General features: G+C 48.8%; 3 protein-coding genes across 3 annotated transcripts in view; 1 reads left to right on the top strand and 2 right to left on the bottom strand.

Annotated features, from left to right (window-relative positions):
• The window catches only part of AKNA (AT-hook transcription factor), a 50070-nt gene extending 43967 nt beyond the window's left edge, over positions 1-6103 (top strand). Inside the window, exon 21 of the mRNA XM_023510566.1 lies at positions 5022-6103. Coding sequence (XP_023366334.1) covers positions 5022-5247 — 226 coding nt within the window. The 3' untranslated portion in view covers positions 5248-6103. The remainder of the gene's footprint in view (positions 1-5021) is intronic.
• Positions 6104-8175: 2072 nt separating this feature from the next.
• LOC100958988 (alpha-1-acid glycoprotein 1) lies at positions 8176-11559 on the bottom strand. Its single transcript, XM_003785397.3, has 6 exons — positions 11404-11559; positions 10900-11042; positions 10600-10670; positions 9689-9796; positions 9431-9534; positions 8176-8348 (listed from the first exon to the last, which is right to left on the bottom strand). The coding sequence occupies exons 1-6, from the start codon at positions 11515-11517 to the stop codon at positions 8226-8228; spliced, it is 663 nt and encodes a 220-aa protein (XP_003785445.1). The 5' UTR covers positions 11518-11559; the 3' UTR covers positions 8176-8225.
• Positions 11560-20034: 8475 nt separating this feature from the next.
• The window catches only part of COL27A1 (collagen type XXVII alpha 1 chain), a 135597-nt gene continuing 134058 nt past the window's right edge, over positions 20035-21573 (bottom strand). The window contains exon 61 of the mRNA XM_003785239.2: positions 20035-21055. Coding sequence (XP_003785287.1) covers positions 20909-21055 — 147 coding nt within the window. The 3' untranslated portion in view covers positions 20035-20908. The remainder of the gene's footprint in view (positions 21056-21573) is intronic.

Genomic DNA, 21573 nt, shown 5'->3' with positions numbered 1-21573 from the left:
AACCTTCTTAACCCCTTTTTCGGGATTTCAGAATACATTAACTTTCAGACCTGTGTTGGACGGCTGATATCCCAGATGCCATGTGGTCCTGTGTTTATCCCAACGAGGACAATGCACAGGACAAGCCCAACACTCACGTATTACTCAACAAACCCATGTACCAAGGAGACCGCCCAGCCCCTGGGACCCAGTGGTGAATGGGACAGGCAAGGGGCTCTGCCCTCTGGGAGGTGAAAGCTTCGTGGGGACCGAGAATCCTATCTTCTAGTTCCATGTGGATCTTCTTAGCATGCAAGTGATGAGTGCTCACTTTTTAAAAATAGACTTTATTTCTTAGAGTAGTTTTATAGATATACAGAAGAATTGAGCAGATAACAGAGAGAGATCCCACATACTCCCACCCCTGCACACACAGCTCCCCATAGTAACGTCTTACGTTAACTGGCACACTGGCCACTATTAGCGAGCCAGCACGAATGTGTTATTATAGCGAACATCCATAGTTTATTCAGGTCTCCTCAGTTTTTATCAAAGTCTTTTCTCTCTTCCAGAATCCCACACCACATGGCCATCCCCCTGTAGGCTCCTCATGGCTATGAAAGTTTCTCTTAGGCTCGGCGCTCATAGCATAGTAGTTATGGCTCCAGCCACATACACCCAGGCTGGTGGGTTCAAATCCAGCCCGGGCCTGCTAACCAACAATAACAACAACAACAACAACAATAACAAAAAATAGCTGGGCATTGTGGTGGGCACCTGTAGTCCCAACTACTTGGGAGGCTGAGGCAAGAGAATCGCATAAGCCCAAGAGTTGGAGGTTGCTATGAGTTGTGATGCCACGGCACTCTACTGAGGGTGACATAGTGAGACTGTCTCAAAAAAACCAACCAAACAAACAAATAAACAACAAAAAAAGAAAGTTTCTCTCAGACTTTCCTTGGTTTTAATGGCAATTTTGAAGAGTCTTGGTCAGGTATATTATGGGACTTTCTACACAGATTTTAGATGTAATGTCAGTGAAGGCAGGAAAGATTTGGCAGTCAAATCTGACTGAGGTTTAGAGTCAGACAGAGATTCATTGGAATCCCATGCAGCCCTTGTTAGCACTATGACCTTGGCACAGCTAGTTCTCTCTGAGCCTTAACTTCCCCATCTGTTAAATGGACAAATGGTGTCAATTGTGTACAATTGTGTGAGGATTAAGTGAGGCATGTGGCAAGAACCAAATGAGATATCTGTGCATTTAGTAGCACAGTGCAGGCTAAACAAACGAAAGCTTCACCATTGCAGGGAATATTGTTACTACTCAATATTTTCACTAGAGAGAAGAAAAACAAGTAAAAGTGGGTTCAACGTGACACAATTGTGTAAGGGGAAAAGGCCTGGAACTTGGAGTTAGGAGTCTTATCTTCTTATCCCAACTGTTACCAGCTAATTCTCTTCCTCAGTTCCCCTTGTGAAATGAGTCGACTGGGACTCAGTGTAATCCACTAGCTGTGTTGTCAGCAGCCATGTCTGTGGGAATGAGGGCCAGTCACTGGGAGGCAGGCGCTGGTGGGAATAGGGCCAAGGCACCATGCAGGCCTGCTTGTCCTCTGGGGCCAGGGCTATAAATGCAGGCTCTTCTGACCTCTCAGCTGAGTCTAGGCAAGTCATTAAGGAACTTTCTGCCCCAGCAGTGATGAGAGCCCATGCTGACTGTTCAGGCCTCCGGCAGGTGTGGGTAAAAACACCTGCCCATGTTCCAACTCACTGGGCCGGAAAGGTTTTGCCTAGAATTCAGTGTCCCCATGGTAGCCGTGGGGTCTCTTTACTTCTCAGTCCCTTACAATCTCACACCTTTAGGCAGAACTAACTAGGTTGCTGTCCCCAGGTCTGGGACATAGGAAAGGGGAAAGGCTTGGTTTGAGTGGCCAGTAGTAGCCATATAACCCTAGGCAAGTCACTTCACTCCTTTATGCCTCAGTTTTCTCTTCTGTGGAATGGGTTGTGGTGAGGAATAAATGAATTAATGCATGGAAAGCCTACGGTGAGGACAGGTGCAGTAGCTCATGCCTGTAATCCTATCACTCTAAGGACAAGGCAGGTAGATCACCTGAGCTCAGGAGTTTTAGACCCAGCCCGAGTAAGAGCGAAACCCTGTTTCTGCTAAAAATAGAAAAATTAGCCAGGTGTTGTGGCAGGTGCCTGTAGTCCCAGCTACTTGGACGGCTGAGGCAAGAGAATCACTTAGCCCAGTGGTTTTCAGCCTTCCTAATGCCACGGCCCTTTAATACAGTTGCACAGGTTGAGAACTGCTGACCTAGCCCAAGAGTTTGAAGTTGCTGTGAGTTATGACACCATGGCATTCTACCAAGGGCGACAAAGTCAAACTCTGTCTCAAAAAAAAAAGAAAGCCTAGGGTGGCCAGTAACCACCGTGCTTCTAAAACTGCTAGAATTTGGAGCATGCTCAGTGGCTGAGGCTCGCACACACTTCAGAAAGCTGAACAGGCCTCTGCTGCCCCTGCTGGCCAGCTGCCCTGTGGTCTCTACCGCGGGACTTTCTAGCCCAGAGGGATTTTTTTGCAGCTTCTGCCCTAGGGGGAGTTTTGAGTAACTTTCTGGCCAAGCTGGTCATCAAATTAACAGAATGTGGGGTTGTATGGAAACCCAGTACAGATGGTTGTCTGACTTATGATTTTTTTCAACTTTACGATGGGTTTATAGGGACTAACTCCATTGTAATCAGAGAGCATCTGTAGTTACACCAGATGGTTCCTCAAGGAGGGAATGTGGGCGGCTGTTTATTGGATTCAGGGAGCCCATTCACTCAGTTGCGGTGACATTTGTCAGCACCCACTGTGTGCTGATCACACGTTAGAGATGCAGGGGAGAGGCAGGTCTGGGTGTGACCCCGTTGCTGCCTATCCAGCTCTCTGACCCTGGGCCTTGGAGATCATATTTATGGAGCACTGATGAGGGCCAGGCAGTGCAGACCTCTTCACCAGAATTATCCCACTGGTTCTTCGCAGGGAGGTAGGTAAAATGGAGGCCTTGGAAAGTGACTTAGCTTGCCCAGGGTCTACAGCTGGTCCAGCAGAGTGACTGGGATTTGGGGCAGGCCTTCAGGACCTAAACTGGTAAGGCCAGTGCATTATACTGCTTCCTGAATCCTGTAGCTTTTGTGAGTTCCACTGTGCTTATCTGCAAAATAAAGATAGTGGCACCAACTAGTGCATGGGCACCACAGAAAAGGATGTCAGCCCCAGGCAAGGCACAGGGTTAACTGTTGGAGGAACTGCCGGACCGTTTTCCAAAGCGACTGCCCCACTTAACATTCCCACCAGCAGTACATGAAGGTTCCAGTCTCCACATCCTTGGCAACAATTGCTGCTGTCTTTTCTGCTTTTATGCATGCATGTATGTATTTATTTAGAGACAGAGTTTCACTCTGTCACCCTGGGTAGAGTGCCATGGCATCATAGCTCACAGCAACTTTAAATTCTTGGGCTTGACTGATCCTCTTGCCTCAGCCTCCTAAGTAGCTGGGACTATAGGCATGTACCACCACGCCCAGCTAAGTATTTGTATTTTTAGTAGAGATAGGGTCTCACTCTTGCTCAGGCTGGTCTCCAACTCCTGAGCTGAAGCAATCCACCCACCTTGGCCTCCCAGTGTGTTAGGATTACAGGTGTGAGCCACCACATCGGGCCTGTCTTTTTTGCATCTTGAGGGTGGGGGTGAGGTGTGGGAAGTGGCATCTCATGTGATTCTGACTTGCATTTTCCTGATGGCAATGATGTGTGTCTTTTCACCTGCTTGTTTACCATCTGCATATTTTCTTTGGAGAAAGGTCTTTTCGGATTTTAGCCAATAGATTTTTACACACTGTACAATAATGCAAAGTAAAATGTGGGGGCTCAGAATGAGACTAGAGGCTACAGTGTGCCAAGCCAGATGCCAGTGACTGACTCTGCTAGGTCCTCCTAAACACATTCCTGCTTTATTTAGGCAAATACTGCCTCATTCCCCACTCTCCCCACCACACACACTTTATTCAACAACACACAGGCCACACCCCCGTCTTGCCCAGTGCTGGTTTCTTTGAACCCTAAATGTAGTAGCCCTGATGTATGAGGTAGTCACTTCCTAAGGAAATTTGGGCTTCATCTCATGACTTGTCAGTGCATTCCCCCAGCACTTTAAAACAGACCCCATATTCCTACAGACCCTATATTCCTGCTGGCCCAGACTGGAAATGACACCCTTCCACATAGTACCCTGGATAAATGGAACCAGACCCTCCCACTCTTGCAGAATCCTAATAACATTACCTTTCTCCAGCAGCCCACACTTGGCAAATGGGACTCCCATATTGCCTCTCCAGTGTAGGGGCCTTTTGTTTGTTTGTTTGTTTTGTTTTGAGACAGAGTCTTACTCTGTCACCCAGGGTTGAGTGTCATGGAGTATAGCCTACAGCAACCTCAGACTCCTATGCTCAAGAGATCCTCTTGCCTCAGCCTCTGGAGTAGCTGGGACTACAGGCACCCACCACAATGCCTGGCTAGTTTTTCTATTTTTAGTAGAGACAGGGTCTAGCTCTTGCTCGGGTTGGTCTCAAACTCCTGAGCTAAAGCAATTCACCTGCCTTGGCCTCCCAGAGTGCTAGGATTACAGGTGTGAGTCACCGTGCCTGGCCAAGTAAAGGGCTTTTCTACTAAGCCTGGGGTGTCCTGGGCTCTCTGAGATCTGGCTTCTGATTAGCTGCAGGGGTCCATGTTTGCCTATTTCCTTGCCTTCCCAGAACCCAGCACACTGGCTGGCAGATAGGCTGAGCCAACTGTCCTGAAACACTTGTTCTGGGTCAGGAACTCATGTGTATGCCTCTCCTTTGCCTTTCCAGCAAATCCCTTGATGTGTGCTTATTATTCCCATTTTAGAGGTAAAGAAACTGAGACCTAGAGAACCAGGGCCAACGGCCCAGCTGGGGCCATACCCCAGCTCTTCTGGGGGTAGTGACATGCTTACTTCTCTCCTCAGGTACTATGCAGCCGCAGGACCTACCTCAGCCCCCTCAGCCTCATCCCGGCCAGCCCGAGAACACCAGCGCTCCATCCAGCTTGATGACCTGGAGGACCTCAACAGGGCTCTGGGCCAGGCCATCCAGGCTGCTGAAAGCGTCCGCTCTGCCACCAAGCAGATGAGCCGCTCGCTGTCTGCCAACCTGCGCCAGGCTCGCAGCCCCCGGCGTTCCTGTCTCTTCTGACTCACTGGAGGCCCAGGGACAGATGGCTGGGCAGAGGACCAGGAGGCGGCCAGAGCCACTGAGGCCCAGCAGGCCGCATTGTTCCTTACCAGGGGTGTCTCCCTCCAGCACAGGCCTGGTCTGCTCAGTCCCAGTGTCTGAGTGGAGAGGGTGTCACCTGGTCACCAAAAGTGACTTGCTAGAGCCACAAGTTCCCCTGGCGGAGACACTGGCACCAAGCCTACCCTCAGCCCAGATGGTCCCTCTGGCAGTCTCATCTAGTCCTGTTCTTGTTCCCCTCAGCTAATAATAGGCATTTTATACAGATGGACATATTTGTTTTAAAATGGGGAATTTTCCTGATCTTGGACCCTCCGTAGGAGGGCAGATAAGAAAGGAAAGGTCCAGAGTTTGGGAGCTAACTGTCCCTTGCCTGGGACAGCCACTCTGGGCAGGCATCTCTGGGAAGGGCGTGGCTAAGGACCTTTCTCCTAGTGACTGGTGGTATTTTTTTTTAGTGGGGCATTTTAGGATGTCAGGGTCCCAGTGTGGCACATGCCTGGCTTCTCCACGATGGCAGAGAGCTTTCCTGCAGGCCTGCTGGGACGGGGATAGGCTAAAGAGGGCCCTCTCAGTACCTCAACCCAAGGCCCCGCCCTCCCCCACCCCCCAGGTTGAAGTGGCATTGTTAGTGGCCAGCTACCTGCGAGGCACGGTCTGAGGCCATGAGGCCAGGCCGCCTCCTGCTCCCCACCCCGTCGCAGCACGTACCTCAGCATTTCTGGAATGTGTGTGCACCAATGATATTTGTATATTTGAGGCATTTAAAAATCTATTTTCGTTACAAGAACAAATGAAGAAGAATGAATATTGATCTTTTTTAAAAAAGAAGGGGGCAAAAAGAAAAAAATACCCAAAGCTGTTCACGGCTGTGGTGTGTGTCATTAGCTTTTGATTTCTGAAGTCAAGTTTGTGGGGTGGATGATTTGATCCCACGAGGGACCTATCAGAGGATCTGCCTGCCTCCCTCTGGTGACTTCTGTTTCTCCAGCTTTCCGTCTGCCTACCTATCTCAGAACCATACATCTTCTGACTGGAGAGTCCTGCAAGGAGGGGCTGTCTGGAAAAGCCCCTTTTCATTGAGGCCAGAGATATCATGAGACCCGCAGCTTAGTGTCCACAAGAGCATATGCCTGGACTCTCTTTCCAGTGCTCCTTTCAATAATGAACAACAGCTGCCATTTACTGAGCACCTGCCAGACCTGGATCCCTGCACAAAGCACTCAGCAAGTCCTGCTCCACACAGTCCACCGCCAGACTCCCGCTGTGTCCCCATTTCACGGAGGAGAGGGAGGTTCCACCGGGCCCTCTGCTCAAGCTTGCTTCCAGAGAGAGCCTGAGTTTTTGGCTCCTAAGCTCACACTGGGCACAGCTTTTGCTCTCCAACTCCTTTTTCCTCCTCTCTTGGCTGTTTCTTCCATCTCCACCTCTCCTCTCCCTTCTCCCCGCCTACCGCAACTCATTTCTAGTTTATTTTTCAGCGGATCCCCTTCAATCTAGCTGAAAGTCAAAGTGAAATGGAAAGATTTCTTGTCACTTCTGGGCCTTAGGTCCATGCCCTTCTGGGTGCCCATGGGCCGTTCCTTGTGCTTATGTTCTGAGAAAATCAGGACATCAGCCCACAGCCCAGGGCCGTGTCCCAGCCTCAGTGCTGTGGCCACAACAGCAGCCCCAGGCATTGAACAAAGAGCGCTGGAGTTTTGTACCTATAGAGCTCGGCTCTTGGGAGTGGGGCAAGAAGGTAGTTGGTGTTTGAGGACTGGGGCGGGACACTGGGCTCATGGTCCTGTCTCTCTAGACAGCATACGTAGCTGCACGCATGCAGAACCACGTGAACAATTCAACCCCTACTTTCCCGCCCCTCCTATAGTGCCGCCTCCCTCACGTGACAAGAGGATGTTGATCATGGACCCCTCTGATGTGGTGGAGGCCGCCCTCCCTTGCTCGTGCCACTCCATCTCAAGGGCTCCAGGCACATTGGCAGATAAGATGTCAGCGGGTTTCTAGGGACCAACTTCACCCCTACATGTGTATTGTTTCCCAGGTTTATCAGCAGGGCTCCTTGAGGACAAGCCCACAGACACGCCAGACCCTCTGGCCTAAGCCCCAAGTCCTCTGAGTCACCCATGTCTTGCCCTGCCTGCCCTGGCCCAGGCAGTCCCCCTTGCTGGGATGCCCAAAGCAGCCTTCCTGCTCCAGCCTGTCCCCACCCCCCTCACCTCCCCAGATGGCCACAGTGACACTGGCACCGCATGCCAATCCTCCCCACCCGTGTCCACTCCCCCTGACTGTCCTACGAAGCTGACTGCCTCCACTCAGCTTTCCTCAAATATGTCCTCTTGCATCCTTGATTGCAGCAGGAACAGTAAGTGGGGTTTTTTTTAATGACTAAAGTTGTATTATAATTTTTTCTGTAGGAGATTAAGGTCTTAACAATAGTCTCAGTTTAGAAATCCACTTTGAGAAGCTTTTATTTCAAATCGATACGCAATATACACGTGCATGGGGCGCAGTGTGCTGCTGAGTGTTCCCAGCACAGAGCAATGAGGAGTGTTGGAGGGGAAGGATGCGTCCATTAACATGCACTTTGATCGGACACATTGTGTTCAGGAGCAGCAGGTTCATCGGCTCCTCCTCTCTCTAGACTGGTTCAGGTGCCCCTTCCAGGAAGACTTCCCAGACTTCCCCATTCTTAAGGAACCATCCCTTTGCTGGGCTACCACAGTACATGGTGCCTGTCACTGTCCACCCCATGTGCTGGGTATTACAGGAGAGGCTCTTCCAACCAGGAATACGGTCTTACCCATCTCCCAGCAGCACTCAACTCAGTGCAGGCTTCAATGTGAATGAATGAATGAATGAGCAAATGAATACATGGCTAACAACCCGGCTATTCCAATGCAGATGTTTTATTGATGCAAGTGGGGGGAAGAAATGAGTTAGGAAGGGCGGGCTGCATCCCCGAGGTCCTGCCCCGAGGCTGTGTCCTCCTTGGAGTCCTTTTCCTTCCTCCTCTCCTCCTCCTCCTTCTTGTGCTGCTTCTCCAGTGGCTCACACGCATCCTGGAAGGTAGTGGGGGGTGGAGGACAAAGTGATGGGGAAAGGTAGGAGCCTTCTAGGGGGAGGGGTGGAAAGCACTCTGGCCTGGGGAACCAGCCCAACTTGGGCCCACAGCCTTGGCTCTGCCACTTCCCAGGTGGGTGACCTTGGGCAAATAATTTCCCTCTCTGAGCCTCAGCTTATCACCTCTAAAATAGGGGCTCAGACCCTTAAAACCAACTGGCACTTACTAAGCACTTTATGACCTGCCAGGCCCTTACACTGCCACTCCTGGGCCCCTTACTACTACCCCCACTTCTCAGATAATGTCCCTGAGGCTCAGGGCAGCCATGTGACCCACCTGAGGCCCCATAGAAGGTCAATGGGGGCACAGGCTGTAGGCCAGGTGAGCTGACCCCAGTGGCTGTGTTCATAAGCCCTTTCCCAGGCACTTGGGGCCAGGGATGGAGGGACAGTTGACACCACCGGTGGTCATGGGAGATAACCTCAGGTGGCAAATGAATAGGGAGACATTTTTATTTTAATAGTTATGAAAGTATTTCACATTTATCAGAATAAAAGTATAACCAGCTCATCAGCTCTGCACATATTACGGCAGAGGATACCACCAAGGAAAGCCTTTCATCTAACTGAGGTTTAAAGAAAAGTTTTAAGAAGATCATCATGCAGGTAATTCTCATTTATAGCAATAACCGAGGTGTGGTCCTGGACTTGGGGCAGTTTGGATGACACTGAAAACCACAGTACCAATTCCCTGTCGCACAGGTATTACAAATGAGGGGGGCGGATAGTGACTCCCACGTGTCTCTCCGCCCATTTTCGCCGCCCCCCAGCTCATGCTGCTTCTTAGTGCCCCACCTGCTGCAGTGTCCTGCCCACTTTTGCAGGGACTTTTTCCTCCTGGGCTCTCATCCACCACCCCTGGGAACTCTGTGCAGCTCAGCTGGGGTGAGGCAGGTACTTAAAAGCAGACCTGCCTTGTTGTGTGGCCTTGGCTGGCAGCTTTCCCTCTCTGGGCCTCTTGTGTTGCCCAGAGGGGTGGGTGATGGACAGGGGTGAGCATTGTCCAACCCCTTGTGTTTACCTTTTTGATGTCAGTGTACACGACTTCAGACTTCAACATGCCGGCGCAGGCGAGCATTTCATAGAACTCCTCCAGCTGCTCCTCTGTGGCCTCTGGCTTGTCAGCTACAGGGGGGGAGTGGGAGCCAGAGTGACCACACTGCAGGGCCCAGGAGAGAGGCCAGGGAGGGCTGGGGTCCCAGGGGCTCAGCTCCAGGGGTGGGTGAGCCTGGGGCAAGGCCTGGGTGGGGTGGGAACTTGGGGTGTCAAGGACGCTTACCGTAGAAGGTCAGTCCCCGGTTCTGCTCATCTTCCAGGAAGAAGGCAAAGATGAAGATCTTGGGGTCTTTGAGGAGCACCAGCTGAGCATAATGTTCTTTTCCTCCCTCTGAAGGAGAAAAAGGCCTCTGGGTGAGGACGTGAGATGGCACAATCGTCCCCATCTCACCGGTGAAGAAATGTGGGCGTGCCCAGGGCCACCCAGTTCCCAGCCCCTGCTGTGCACCAGGCTACACGCTGAGCACTTTAGGTGTGTGGAATCCTAGGAGCCTCTTATAGACTGTTGCTGGCAGGACCTTTCTCCCCATTTTACAGATGAGGAAAATGAAGCCCAGAGAGGAGCTTCAGGCTGAAAAATGGTGTCACTCAGTTCCATGAGCCTTTGTGTGCTCCTACTATGTGCCATCTCTGCAGTGATGGCGGGGACATAGGTGAAGTCACCACATGCCCAACACATGGGCTTCCACTCTTAGCTTCCTAAGGATCTCAAAGAGCGGTTGAGAGAGAGGCAGGTCTGGAGCCAGCATGGATTTCTGTTCTAGTTCTAATTACAAGTTGTGTGGCCTCAGGGAAACAAGTTGAGAAAAACAACTCTCTGCTTTCCTGTTTATCTGATTACTGCAGTGTGTTCTTAGCTCTTCTGTTTATCTGATTATTGCAGTGTGTTCATATGGTCATTTGTGAGTGTTAAGTGGGTCAGACAGTGCCTGGCATATAGTAAGAGCTCAAAAACATTGATGGTTATTACTGTGATTATTGCAGTGGTGGGGCACTGCGATAGTGGAGCTAGAAGTGGGTTTGTCCTATGTATTCTCTGTGCCTGAAGCCTCAGGGTCTTAGTCCTGACCCCCTCCTTTGGCCAACCCACCCCATTCAACAGGGCAGACCCTCCTGCCAGAGGGCCCTTCTCACCATATTTGGAGATAGTCCCGTTCTCTCGCTGGACGTTCAGATAACTGAAGTTATAGACACACTTGTCCTTGCTAAAGCCAGACAGAAGATGCAAGGAAAACAATGAAACAGTCAAGGAGGTGTAGACAACTGCCCATCACAGACCAAGGGCAAGAAGCAGGTGGAGATTAGAGTCAGCCCTCCCCATCCCACAGGTAAGAAGGCCAAGGCTAGGAAGAGGGACAGACTTGCTGGGGTCTTCCAGCCTCTAGTTGTATAAGCCAGAAGCTGCGGTTGGGGCAGGTAGGGTGGGAGTCTCACATGGTCTGGTACTCTCTGAGTTCTATCTTATCCTCTGTCTTGTTGGGAGCAAGGTAAAAGAAGTCTGCTGAGATCTCCATAGATGCCTTTTTGTACTCAGGGTCTCGTAAGGCCGAAGCAATATAAAACCGCTTGCCAGAGATCTGGGAGGAAGGAAGGAGCAGGTGAGAGGGGCTTGATGCTGAAGCCTTCACTGTCAGCCAGGATCAGAGACTCGGACAAGTCTCTCCCTACAGTTTTGCAAAAGAAGAGACTGAGGCCCCCAGTGGGCAGTGCACATGTAGTAGCTGGCCCTGAGGATCAGGCATCCCTCTGTGCCCAACAAAGAACTGTCCCCTGCTGAGACTCTGAAAAGAGGCATCAGAGTTTGAAGTAGGGCTGGTAAGAATTTCACCCCAAGACCCCAGCAGAAGAAAGCAGAGCCAGGAGCAGGGGGCTGGCCATAGCCAGCAGGGAAAGGGAAACCCAGAAAGGGGAGGAAGCTGTCCTGGCCCAGGTGCTCACCCGGTCCAGGCTAGCATTGGTGATGGGCACCGCCGTCAGGTTGGCACACAGTGGGCTGTGGGCATCCATCAGAGGCAGGAGGCTCAGGACTGCAAGGACCCAAGGCAGCGCCATGCTGAGTGGAGGAGGCAGCAGAAGCCAGGCAGAGCTAGTGGCTGGAGAGCCCAGTGACATTTATAGTAAGCTGTGGGCGGGCCCCCAGTGCTGAAGGAAGGGTTTGCTTTGTGTCTATGACACAATCCTGTCAGTGCTTGGGAAATGCTTTGCACAAAAACTGCCCTTAAATCCAGCCCAAAGGTAGAGTCTCCAAATCCGGGTTCCTGACCTGGAGAGGTTACAAAAGCCTCGTGTTTGGCTTATTCAAGGCAATAGTGGGTGTGGGGCTGGAGAGATGTTAGTTGACATTTGTGAGTTCATAGGTTTCAATAGAGGGCTCTCATGCTGCAATCTCTCATGTTTTCAAGACTTCTCAGGACCCAGCCGTAAATCACGTGCCAAAGAGAGTCCCCAGGTTCATGCAGGATGTGTGCACAGGGGTGGGGGTGAGGTGTGGGCAAATATAGATCCAATTCCACTGAATGTGGTAACATCTGTGCAAAAGCCAAAGTTCAGTAGGGCCCCAACCGAGCCCCGGAGGCAGGCACCTTTCCAAAAAGGGACATCCAAGCTGAGTGTCTTTTCCCAGTAAATGCATTTCTTGAAAAATCTTCAGACATCTGAAAGAGGAAATGGTCTTCCTCTTGTTCCTGACCCCTGCCATCTGAGCATGGGGCTTGCCTCTCTGCCAATACACACCCAATTCTATAGCAGTGTTCCCCCACAGTGGACACCAGGTGAATGTCGTGGGGCTAACAATTGCACTGCCTGCTGGCATTTCTATCTGAAGGGGCAAGTTTTTATCCATATGAATAGATACTTTCAAAAAGTATCATTATGAGACACTTACACTTCTGTGTTCTTATCCATGCATACGATTTGAATGATAAATGTTTCAGTGGAGTCTGGAATCAAAAATGTAATGAATGCTCACCTTTTCGTTCATTTACTATCGTCTAACTTAATCATATCCCTTTTTTACGAGTATGCTTATAGCATTTTATGTTGCGAGTTTTCCTGATATGTCAGAGGGTGACCGAGCTGCCTTCTAAACTTTCCACACAAGAGGAAGACAAGCACACGTCGTGCCTAAGACTTGGACCCCGATGTTCATAGCAGCATTGTGCCAACTAGCTAAAACTAGAAACAACCCAAACCCGCATCGACAGGAAAATGGAAAAACAAGTTGTAGCGTTTTCCTACAAAGGCGTATTCCTTAGCAATAAAAATAAATGAACCACCGATACATAGAACATGGATGAATCTCAAAAGCATTACGCTCAGCAAAAGAAACCAGAAATAATGGAGTCCCTACTCTGCAATTCCGTTGATGTGAAGTTCCAGAACAACCCCAAACGAATCCATAATTTTCCATATCAGATCAGTGGCTGTCTGAGGCAAAGAGGGTGACTTGACTGTGAGGGTGTGAGAGAACTTTCTGAAGTAGATGGCAACGTTCTGTGTTTTCATTGTGGGGGTGGTTACATCCAGACAGACGTATTTGTGACTTACCAAAACTCGTTGAACTGTAAGCCCGAAATGTGCACATTGTATTTATTCTACCTCAACAAAGCTGATGTTTAAAAAACTCTTCCTCCTAGAGAAAACAAAAACGTGAAAAATCCAAAAGCAATCAGAATATTTATTTATTTATTTTTCAGACAGAGTCTTGCTCTGTCACTCAGGCTAGAGTACCGTGACATCAGCCTAGTTCATGGCAACCTCAGCCTCCTGGGTTCAAAGGATCCTCCTGCCTCAACCTCCCAAGTAGCTGGGACTACAGGTACCTGCCACACCACTCGACTAATTTTTCTACTTTTAGGAGAGACAGAGTCTCACTCCTGCTCAGACTGGTCTTGAACTCCTGAGCGCAAGTGTGCCTCTGGCCTCAGTCTCCCAGGGTGCTAGGATTACAGCTGTGTGCCACTGCACAAACAATTATTTTGTGCAATCCAAAAACAATAATTTTGAATGCTGTACCTGTTTGGCAATGCACAAGTGAGTCTCCTTTTTTATCTCCTTGTCAAAACTGGAATTTTCCTCTTCCCTCCTTCCTTCTTCCCCTAGCTCATTTTGTTTTTTGAATTGGCATTGCTCTAATTTGAGGCTTGAAACAATGATTGGAGATGATTGGAGGGGAGAGAGTATAACGCATATCAATCAAGGAACCAGAAGGTCCGTGTGGCTGGAGCGTGTGTGCTCTTGGGTCAGAGTGTCCAGACTTGATGGTGTTAAGATTAGCAGGAGCCTGAGTCTGCAGGGCACAGAAACCAGGGCTGAGGAGTTTGCTAGACTCTAAGAGGTGTTGAGAGAAAGAAATTTGAAGATTTGAAGTGGGGTGAGGGGTGTGCATAATCAGATTTGCTCTTTAGAAAGATCACTCTATCTGTCTGCATGGGAAGTGTGGGGAGAACGGCCTTGGGAGACCAGTTGGAGGAGGGTGCAGTGGCCCAGGAATGAAATGACGAGGACACATTCCAGACACTGTTTATTTTGCAGAGCAGCTGAACACTGTGGAGCCAACACCACCATCAGACCCGGACATCTAGGCTCTTGCTTAGAGTCCAGAGATTTAGAGGGTCCCACCTCTCTCTCACACTCTCTCATTCTCCCTCTCCCTCTCTCTATATATATACTGTTTGCTACTGATACAGGCACTGCTTTAGGGTTCAGGGAGGATTTGAATGAAGGGATAAGAGAAAAGACTACTTAATTAAGGTTCTAATTCGTCTTTTCAGCATAAATGCAATGAATTCTTGTATTATCAACTCCTATTTTCCCAGTAATACTACAGTTCCATTTTCTTGTAATGTATGGTTGGAGAGGTCCTTCCGGGTTGGACATAGGCAGTGTTTGCAATAATTACACATGGTCGCTGAAACATATCGTGCACTTCTAGTTCACATCCCACCTAAACAGAGTGCATGCACAAGTGCACGCATGCACACACACCCACAACACACGTCTGATGCTTGACCTTGGCAACTAGAGGTTGAATGCTAGCCTTGTGAATAATAATTTTTAGTTGTGCAAAACTTTGAGACAAGGTTAAATAATTGATGGCTCGGTGCCTGTAGCTCAGTGGCTAGGGTGCCGGCCCCATACACTATAGCTGGAGGGTTCAAATCCAGCCCAGGCCTGCCAAAGAACAATGACAACTACAACAAAAAAATAGCCAGGCATTGTGATGGGTGCCTGTAGTCCCAGCTACTTGGGAGGCTGAGGCAAGACAATCGCGTAAGCCCAAGAGTTTGAGGTTGCTATGAGCTATGACGCCATGGAACTCTACCCAAGGCGACAGCTTGAGAGTCTGTCTAAAAAAAAAAAAAAAAAAAGATTAACTAATTGAATTTCTAAAACTTAGATTTAGAATGTCGGCTCTATTTAAAATCTTTTGATTTATAACTTTTAAGTACTTAGGTCAGCAGTCTATGGGCTTCCGTTTGTTCATATGCAGAAATCCTGGGGTGGCTAGCATTGGGGAAGGGTGAACAAGGTGAGCCATGTTCTCTGAAGCAAAGTCTCAGGCTGTGAGTCAACAAAGTCCTCCCCTAGGAAGGAGTAAATGGTCCTTCATGTCTTCACTGTCACTCAGGATGCCCTTTGGGGGTCTCACTGTTCACTCAAGAACCTACCCAAGTAATTCCTCCAAATGCACTTAGCACCCACCCGGACACTGTCCAGTTTTCTCCATCTCCTTACATCTCAGGGATGCTGAGTGCCTCTGTGGGTTGAGGTTCCGAGCCGTCCTCCCTGGCTTATCCATCCATCTGGCCCGGACACAATATCAATAGAAGTTTGGCAGGAGCAAGAGACAGAAAAGCCCTCAGGGCAGTATAGGATGGTGGTGGTGCACTGTCCTGGCTTTAGACTTGCTGGCCTTTCTTTGTCAAAGCCAGGAACACCGAGCTCTTTCCTCATGAATAACCACAAAGAATATGTTCACTGAGCAAATGTGTCCTGGCTGAGGAAAGACCCAAAAAAGACTTGCTCAAATTTAAATCCTATTTTACGATGTTGGGCAACTGAGGTAACCTCTTTAGATGTCAGTGTCCTCATCTGAAAAGCCAGGGTTATAATACATTTCTCACTAGCTTGTGCCTGGGATGAAGATGTATCATATTCCACATGGTACCTGGTGCGTGATCAGTATACAAGAAATTGTAGTCATCTTCTGAATGGCGCTGTTATTGGGTTGCACCATATGAAACTTTTGGATGATGTAGGTCCAAAAGTAATTGAATATCATTCCATTTCATACAGTTCATCCTACTATTATTGAAAAACAGCCCTCTCTGTGGTGGGAAAGCAGGGCAGGGCATATCATCCCCATTTTGCAGAAAGGGAAATTGAGGCCTAGAGGGAAAGAATGGCCTACCTGCCCAGGGCCATGTCCAATAGTCAGGAACTGGAACCCACCCCCTGTCTCTCCCCTTCTTGTTCTTCTGTCCCTTACTTTCCCAACACTGTGCTGCTGGTCATTGGGGGGTGTGACTGTCCACAACCGGGGCTTGATTCATTGTGTACAGAGCAAACACAGGCCAGCCTGGGCTTTCCCCGGGAATTGGCTCAGCCTAGTGAGTCCACCTTGGCTGTTTCCTGACAGTTGTGTAATGGAAAATTGGGAACTGTGGGCACTGCCGGTTCAGGGAGAGCTGCCTTCTGTCCCCAACAAATTCCTACCTGTCTCTGCTGGGACTAGGCCAGCCCAGCCCCAGTATCTTCACTGGCCAGGCCCCAAATGCCTCTCTGGGATTAGAGACCAGGCCAAGAGTTGATAGAGTCACAGTTCTAACACGGTGCCTCTTGTTGTCACCTCTAGCCCTTCTTGCTGCCTTTGTTATCCTTTGCTCTGTCTTCCAAGCCATGCAGATGGCACTGATGCCTCCAGAGCTCTGGCCATGGTGCAGACCATTCCCCTGTCCTTCCAGATCATCATCTGCCTCCTGGGTGGCTCTGCTCCAGGGCCAGTGTGCCAACCCAAACCCCTGCTATTCTATATAACCTGTGGCTTGTCTTGTTCCCTGCTCAGCACCCCAGTGTCCCAAACTATACTCTGTAGTGCCACAAGGAGCCACTTGCTGTTGCTGAATACACAATACTACCTTTACTTCTGGGCCTTGGCAAGTGCTATTCCATCCCTCCCTGATGCTCTTCCCCATCCGGCTAACTTATTCTCTTTCAGCCTCAGCATGGGGAGTGTGATTTAATTAGTTTTATTTACATAGCAACTTGACCAAGCCACAGGGTGCCCAGATATTTGGCTAAACATTATTCTGGTGTGTTTTGTGAGGGCAGCTCTGGATGAAATTAACATTTAGGAGGGTGATCTGAGTAAAACAGATGGTCTTCTCTGATATGGTGGGCCTTATCCAATCAGGAGAAGGTCCAAACAGAACAAAAAGACTGACTGAATTCCTTCTACCTGAGTTCCTTCAAACTGGGATGTAGATTTTTTTCCTTCCTGCCCTTGGACTTGGACTGAAACATTGGCCCTTCCTGGGTCTTGAGCTTGCCAACCTTTGCATTGGAACTACGCCATTGACTCTCCCGAGTCTCTAGCTTGCTGCCAGCAGATCTTGGGACTTAGCTTTCATAACTGCGTGAGCCAATTCCATATTACAAATCCCTTCATTTATCATAGTGGGTGGTTCTTTTTGGAGAACCCTGACCAATTCAGAGGTCATCTCCTAACTGTCCTCCCTGTGCTGAGATTTTATCAACTAGGTCCCTTTCCCCCTCCCTAATCCCTTAACGACACAAGGCCCAGCCCCTCCCCCAGACTCAGAGTCACTCAGGTGCCCCAGCAGATCTGTCCCTGTCCCTCCAGTGTCCACACACAACTTGGCACAGGGAAGGTGGTCGATATACACACATAGAGGAAATGAAGATGAGCAATCACTCAAAAAGTGGTGAGTACTTTGAGTGCTCTGTGGCTACAGCAGGGGACAGGATGTGTCCTCTGCCCTCACAGGGCTTTCTATGGGGACAACAGACATTGAAGTGACTTAATGTTCCCATATACAAAATGAGAAGCATTCTCAAACAGCCGGGAAAACTTTTGGGGGTAGACATCAGGAAATGGGCCATTCTGTCTCCATTTCATTTCTAACTATGTGCAGAGAAGAGCAGGCTGTATGTGGACGACAGATAACCTGGACACTCAGCATAAGTTTTTTAACATAAAATCCTAAGTATCAACGGCTTGTTATTTGTTCTTTCTCCTTCCCGAGTGAAGGGCAGAAAAGTTCTGACTCATTCAAGGTCACAGGGAAGGAGGAATAAGCTAAGGAAGAGAGAGGTCTAAAACAAGAGCTAGGAAATAGGGGTCCCAGGCTAGAGCACCCAGATACATTTAAATTTCAGATAAATAGCAAATACATTTTTTAAAGCATCCCAAATATTGCATGCAGCATACCTATGCTAAAAAAGTATTTATTGTTTATCTGAAATTAAAATTTATCTGGGCATTCTTTATTTTCATTTGCTAAATTTGGCAACCCTCTCTCCCAACCCCCACTCACCCACTTTTTCCAAGGCAGCACTATTGTGACTTCCCTGAAGAATCTGATGGGCTGGAAGTTCTCATATTGAAGTATTACAGCGACCCAAAGGTGGAAAGTAGCCCACATGACCATCAACTTACGAATAGGTAAATGAAATGGGGTGTACCCACAGGAGGGAGCACTACTCAGCCATGAGAAGGAAGAAGTACTGATTACCAGCTGCAACGTGGATGAATCTTGATATTATGCTGAAAGAAGCTACTGTCACAAAAGGCCACGTATCCTATGATTCCATTTATTCAAAATACCCAGAATAGGCAAAGCCATAGAGAAAAGCAGATTGGAGATTTTCCAGGGATTGGGACAGGGGGAAAGAGAGAGTGGGTATGAGTTTCCTTTTAGGATGATGAAAATGATACAGAAATACACATAGTGGGGATACTGCACACCACTGTGAATGGAGCAAATGTCGTCAATGGTTAGTCTTATACGTATTCTACCACAATAATAATAAAAACCAGTTGGTTGTTTTAGCCTCACTGTACCTCCTCCCTAAGTGTGATGGGTTGAATTGGGTCCTTCATGCCCGCCCCCCACCAAAATATGTTGAAATCTTTATTCCCCAGTAGCTATGAATGTGGTCTTATTTGGAGACAGGGCCTTGGCTGATGTAATCATGAGAAGATGAGCGTGGGCCCTCATCCAGTCTGACTGGCACCCTTATAAAAAGATGGGGACAGAGAGACACTCTGGGAGGGGAGGGAGAGTCCCGTGCAACAGAGGCAGAGACTGAAGTGCTGTCCCTGCAAGCCAGGGAAGCCCTGGTGCTGCTGGGAAAGGCAAGAAAAGACCCTCCCCTAGAGGCTTGGAGGGGAGCACAGCCCTGGCAACACCGTGATCTCAGACTCCGGACTTCGAGAACGATGAGAGAAAACATTTCAGTTGTTTGGATCCACTAAGTGCATGGTGCTCTTTATGGCGTAAGGCTGGCATCCTGCGAACATCTTCTTCCTGTCCCCCCCTCCTCCCGAAACTGCCCTCTGAGCTTTAGGAAGAAGCACATAGCCACAGGCGCATCATTCCATTGCCTCAGTTTTAAATATTTATTTAAAATCCAGAAGGGAAAAGGAGAAATGGAACCCACCAGGGTTTTAACACATCGACATGGACAGAGACATAAACGAGGACAGCAGAAAAACCCAAAAATGAGACAGAGGCCGGAAGAGACTGGCGGTGGTGGCCGGGGGACAGAGCACTGAGACGAGACCCAAGCTGCTACAAGAATGCACTTCCACGGAGAGGGAGTGGGGTGGCGGCATCCAGGCTGGGCGGAGGATGAGGAATACAGGAAGTGTCCCCGAGGGGGGGTGGGCCAGACTGAGGTATTAAATAATGAAAATCGAATCCAATTCCCGAAGAGACATGACTTTAGGACAGAAGTACACAAATAGAGATATTCACATAAATTTTTCCCCTTTTATAAAAATAATTTCATAGCTAAAATAACTTCAAAATCCAATTCGGGCACTGGCTCGTGTTGAACTCTGAGATTCCCATAATTACTCTTTTTCCTCAGCCCAAATTTACACTTGGAGCTAGCGACAGTGGCTTTCTACAGAATCTAATGACAATGAAAAAGCAGGGACGTTGATGGCATCTAGAAGGATGGGATCCTGGAAGTGAGGGCATGGGAGACGTGATGCAGCTTTGTGAGATGGTTTGACATTTATAGTCCAACTCCAAGGCCAGCCTTGACCCAACACTGCTCTTGTAATTGGATCCTTCAAGGTCAAGGCTTCACCTAAGACCTCTCCAGAAAATGCCTTCCAAGGCAAGCCTAACCTCCCTCCAGGGCCATGAAAGGCCAAGCAAAATGCCTCATACCCAGGCCTCCCTGCTGCCTGAAAAGAACAGACATTTCAAAGTCCATAAATTAAAAGGTAAATCTCTCTACTTCTGGTTTCCGGTAGGATTTTTGTTTTGTTTTGTTCTGTTTTTAAGATTTTTATTTATTTTTTTGCATTTTTCTTTTTTTCTTTGCTGTCTTCATCCTCAGCAGATTACCGGATAAGCACAGGGGTGATGCTAGGAAAATTCAGAAATTCCCCCAACTTTTGTCATTTGGAGGGGAGAGAAAGATGTGGATGATGCCCCACATCAAAAAGTTTCTTCCAAGTCTGTGGCAAAAACGGTAGCACCTTCAGAATCTTAAATAAGAGTTTGTTTTTTTTTTCCTTAAAAAACGTCACATACACTATGAGAGACAATTATGAGCACCAGCGATTTCACAGTGGGAGGTAGCAAACGTGGCCAAGCCCAGCCCCGAGGATCTCGTCTCTTCCCACCCCTGGCTGCTCCTTCTCATCCTCTCACCTCTTTCCCAGGTGAAGCAAATAGTAACACACCTTCTCTTTGTTTGTTTAAATAATATATATATACTTCTTTCTTTCCTTTTCTCCTTTTTTCATGTCTCCTTTCTAATATTGCACATCAAAAGCTCCCAGGCAGGGACCGGCTGACGAGATGCCCCCTTCCCTCGAGTTGGCTTGAATGTGGGGCTCTTTGGGCAGGAAGCTGGGAAGGGAAGGGGTGGCCGCAGAGCTGGGAGACAGGCCACGGGGCTCAGGCGGGTTGCAGGTCCAGCTTGCTCTGGCTGGCTCTTTGGTTGGTCTTTGGGGCTAAGCTGGGACTCATTGTTCCCGAGGATACCCTGTCCTCTGCTACCCCTTCGCCCACTTCTATTGGGCAGACAACAGCTGGGGTCTGCCCAAGGATCCTTGGGCAAGGGGGGCTGCCTCTCCTGGAGCCACTGCTATCCTCCCCAGGAGGAGCCCTCCGCATCCTCCCCTTGCCTCCTCCTCTTCCCTCCCCCACGAGGCCTAGAGGAGCCCGAAAGTCAGAGGTCAGAGGAAGCACGCAGGTCCAACTTCAAGGCGGTACTGCTTCCCTGATGAGGCAGGAGGAAGGTTGTCCACACTAACAATGGGCAGTTGCTGGGGGTCTTGGGTCCTGAAGGTGAAGAGTGTCCGATGCCAGCGGCCATCCTGGACCTGAGGGTAGAGGGAAAAGGGCACATATATATCCAGCCTGGTTCCTGTCCTCCAGTGTGTGCACCCCCGTCCCCTTTCCTCACCATTATTAGTGGCTCCGTGGTATTTCACTGTAATAATGACCTATACTGGCACATTTAGATTACTTCTAATTTTTTTACTTCTAATTTTTGACTCTCTTGTTTAATGATATGATGAATATAAGCTGAGCCTTTGTACACAGTTCTTAATTACCTCCCTAGAACAAATTCTAGAAGCAGAATTGCTGGTGCAAAGAACAGATGCATGTCTAAGGCTTTGTACATACCAGCGTGGCCCAAAATATATATACATGACAAGGATATTATCTGTGTATTATATATTACAGAGCATATACTTTAAACACCTCTTGTAATTGCAACAGTCAAAAATGATTTGCATTCACCATTCACCTTTTGTTATTAGTATATATCAAGTATTACAATTTTTTTTTGAGCCAGAGTTTCAAGCTGTCACCCTAGGTAGAGTGCCATGGCATC

The sequence above is a fragment of the Otolemur garnettii genome, unplaced genomic scaffold (genome assembly GCF_000181295.1).
Source record: "Otolemur garnettii isolate 467f Iridium unplaced genomic scaffold, OtoGar3 scaffold00014, whole genome shotgun sequence".
NCBI lineage: Eukaryota > Metazoa > Chordata > Mammalia > Primates > Galagidae > Otolemur > Otolemur garnettii.
The sequence above is the reverse complement of the archived record's forward strand: the minus strand, read 5'-3'. Positions and strand labels throughout refer to the sequence as shown.

Bases quoted from the DNA above. Each gene is read 5' to 3' on its own strand.
- LOC100958988 (XM_003785397.3), bottom strand. From the start codon at position 11,517: ATGGCGCTGCCTTGGGTCCTTGCAGTCCTGAGCCTCCTGCCTCTGATG. The intron at 9,797-10,599 runs GTGAGAAGGGCC...TTTCTCCTTCAG, and splicing joins CGGGACTATCTCCAAATATG to AGGGAGGAAAAGAACATTAT. The intron at 8,349-9,430 runs GTAAACACAAGG...ACTACCTTCCAG, and splicing joins TGTACACTGACATCAAAAAG to GATGCGTGTGAGCCACTGGA.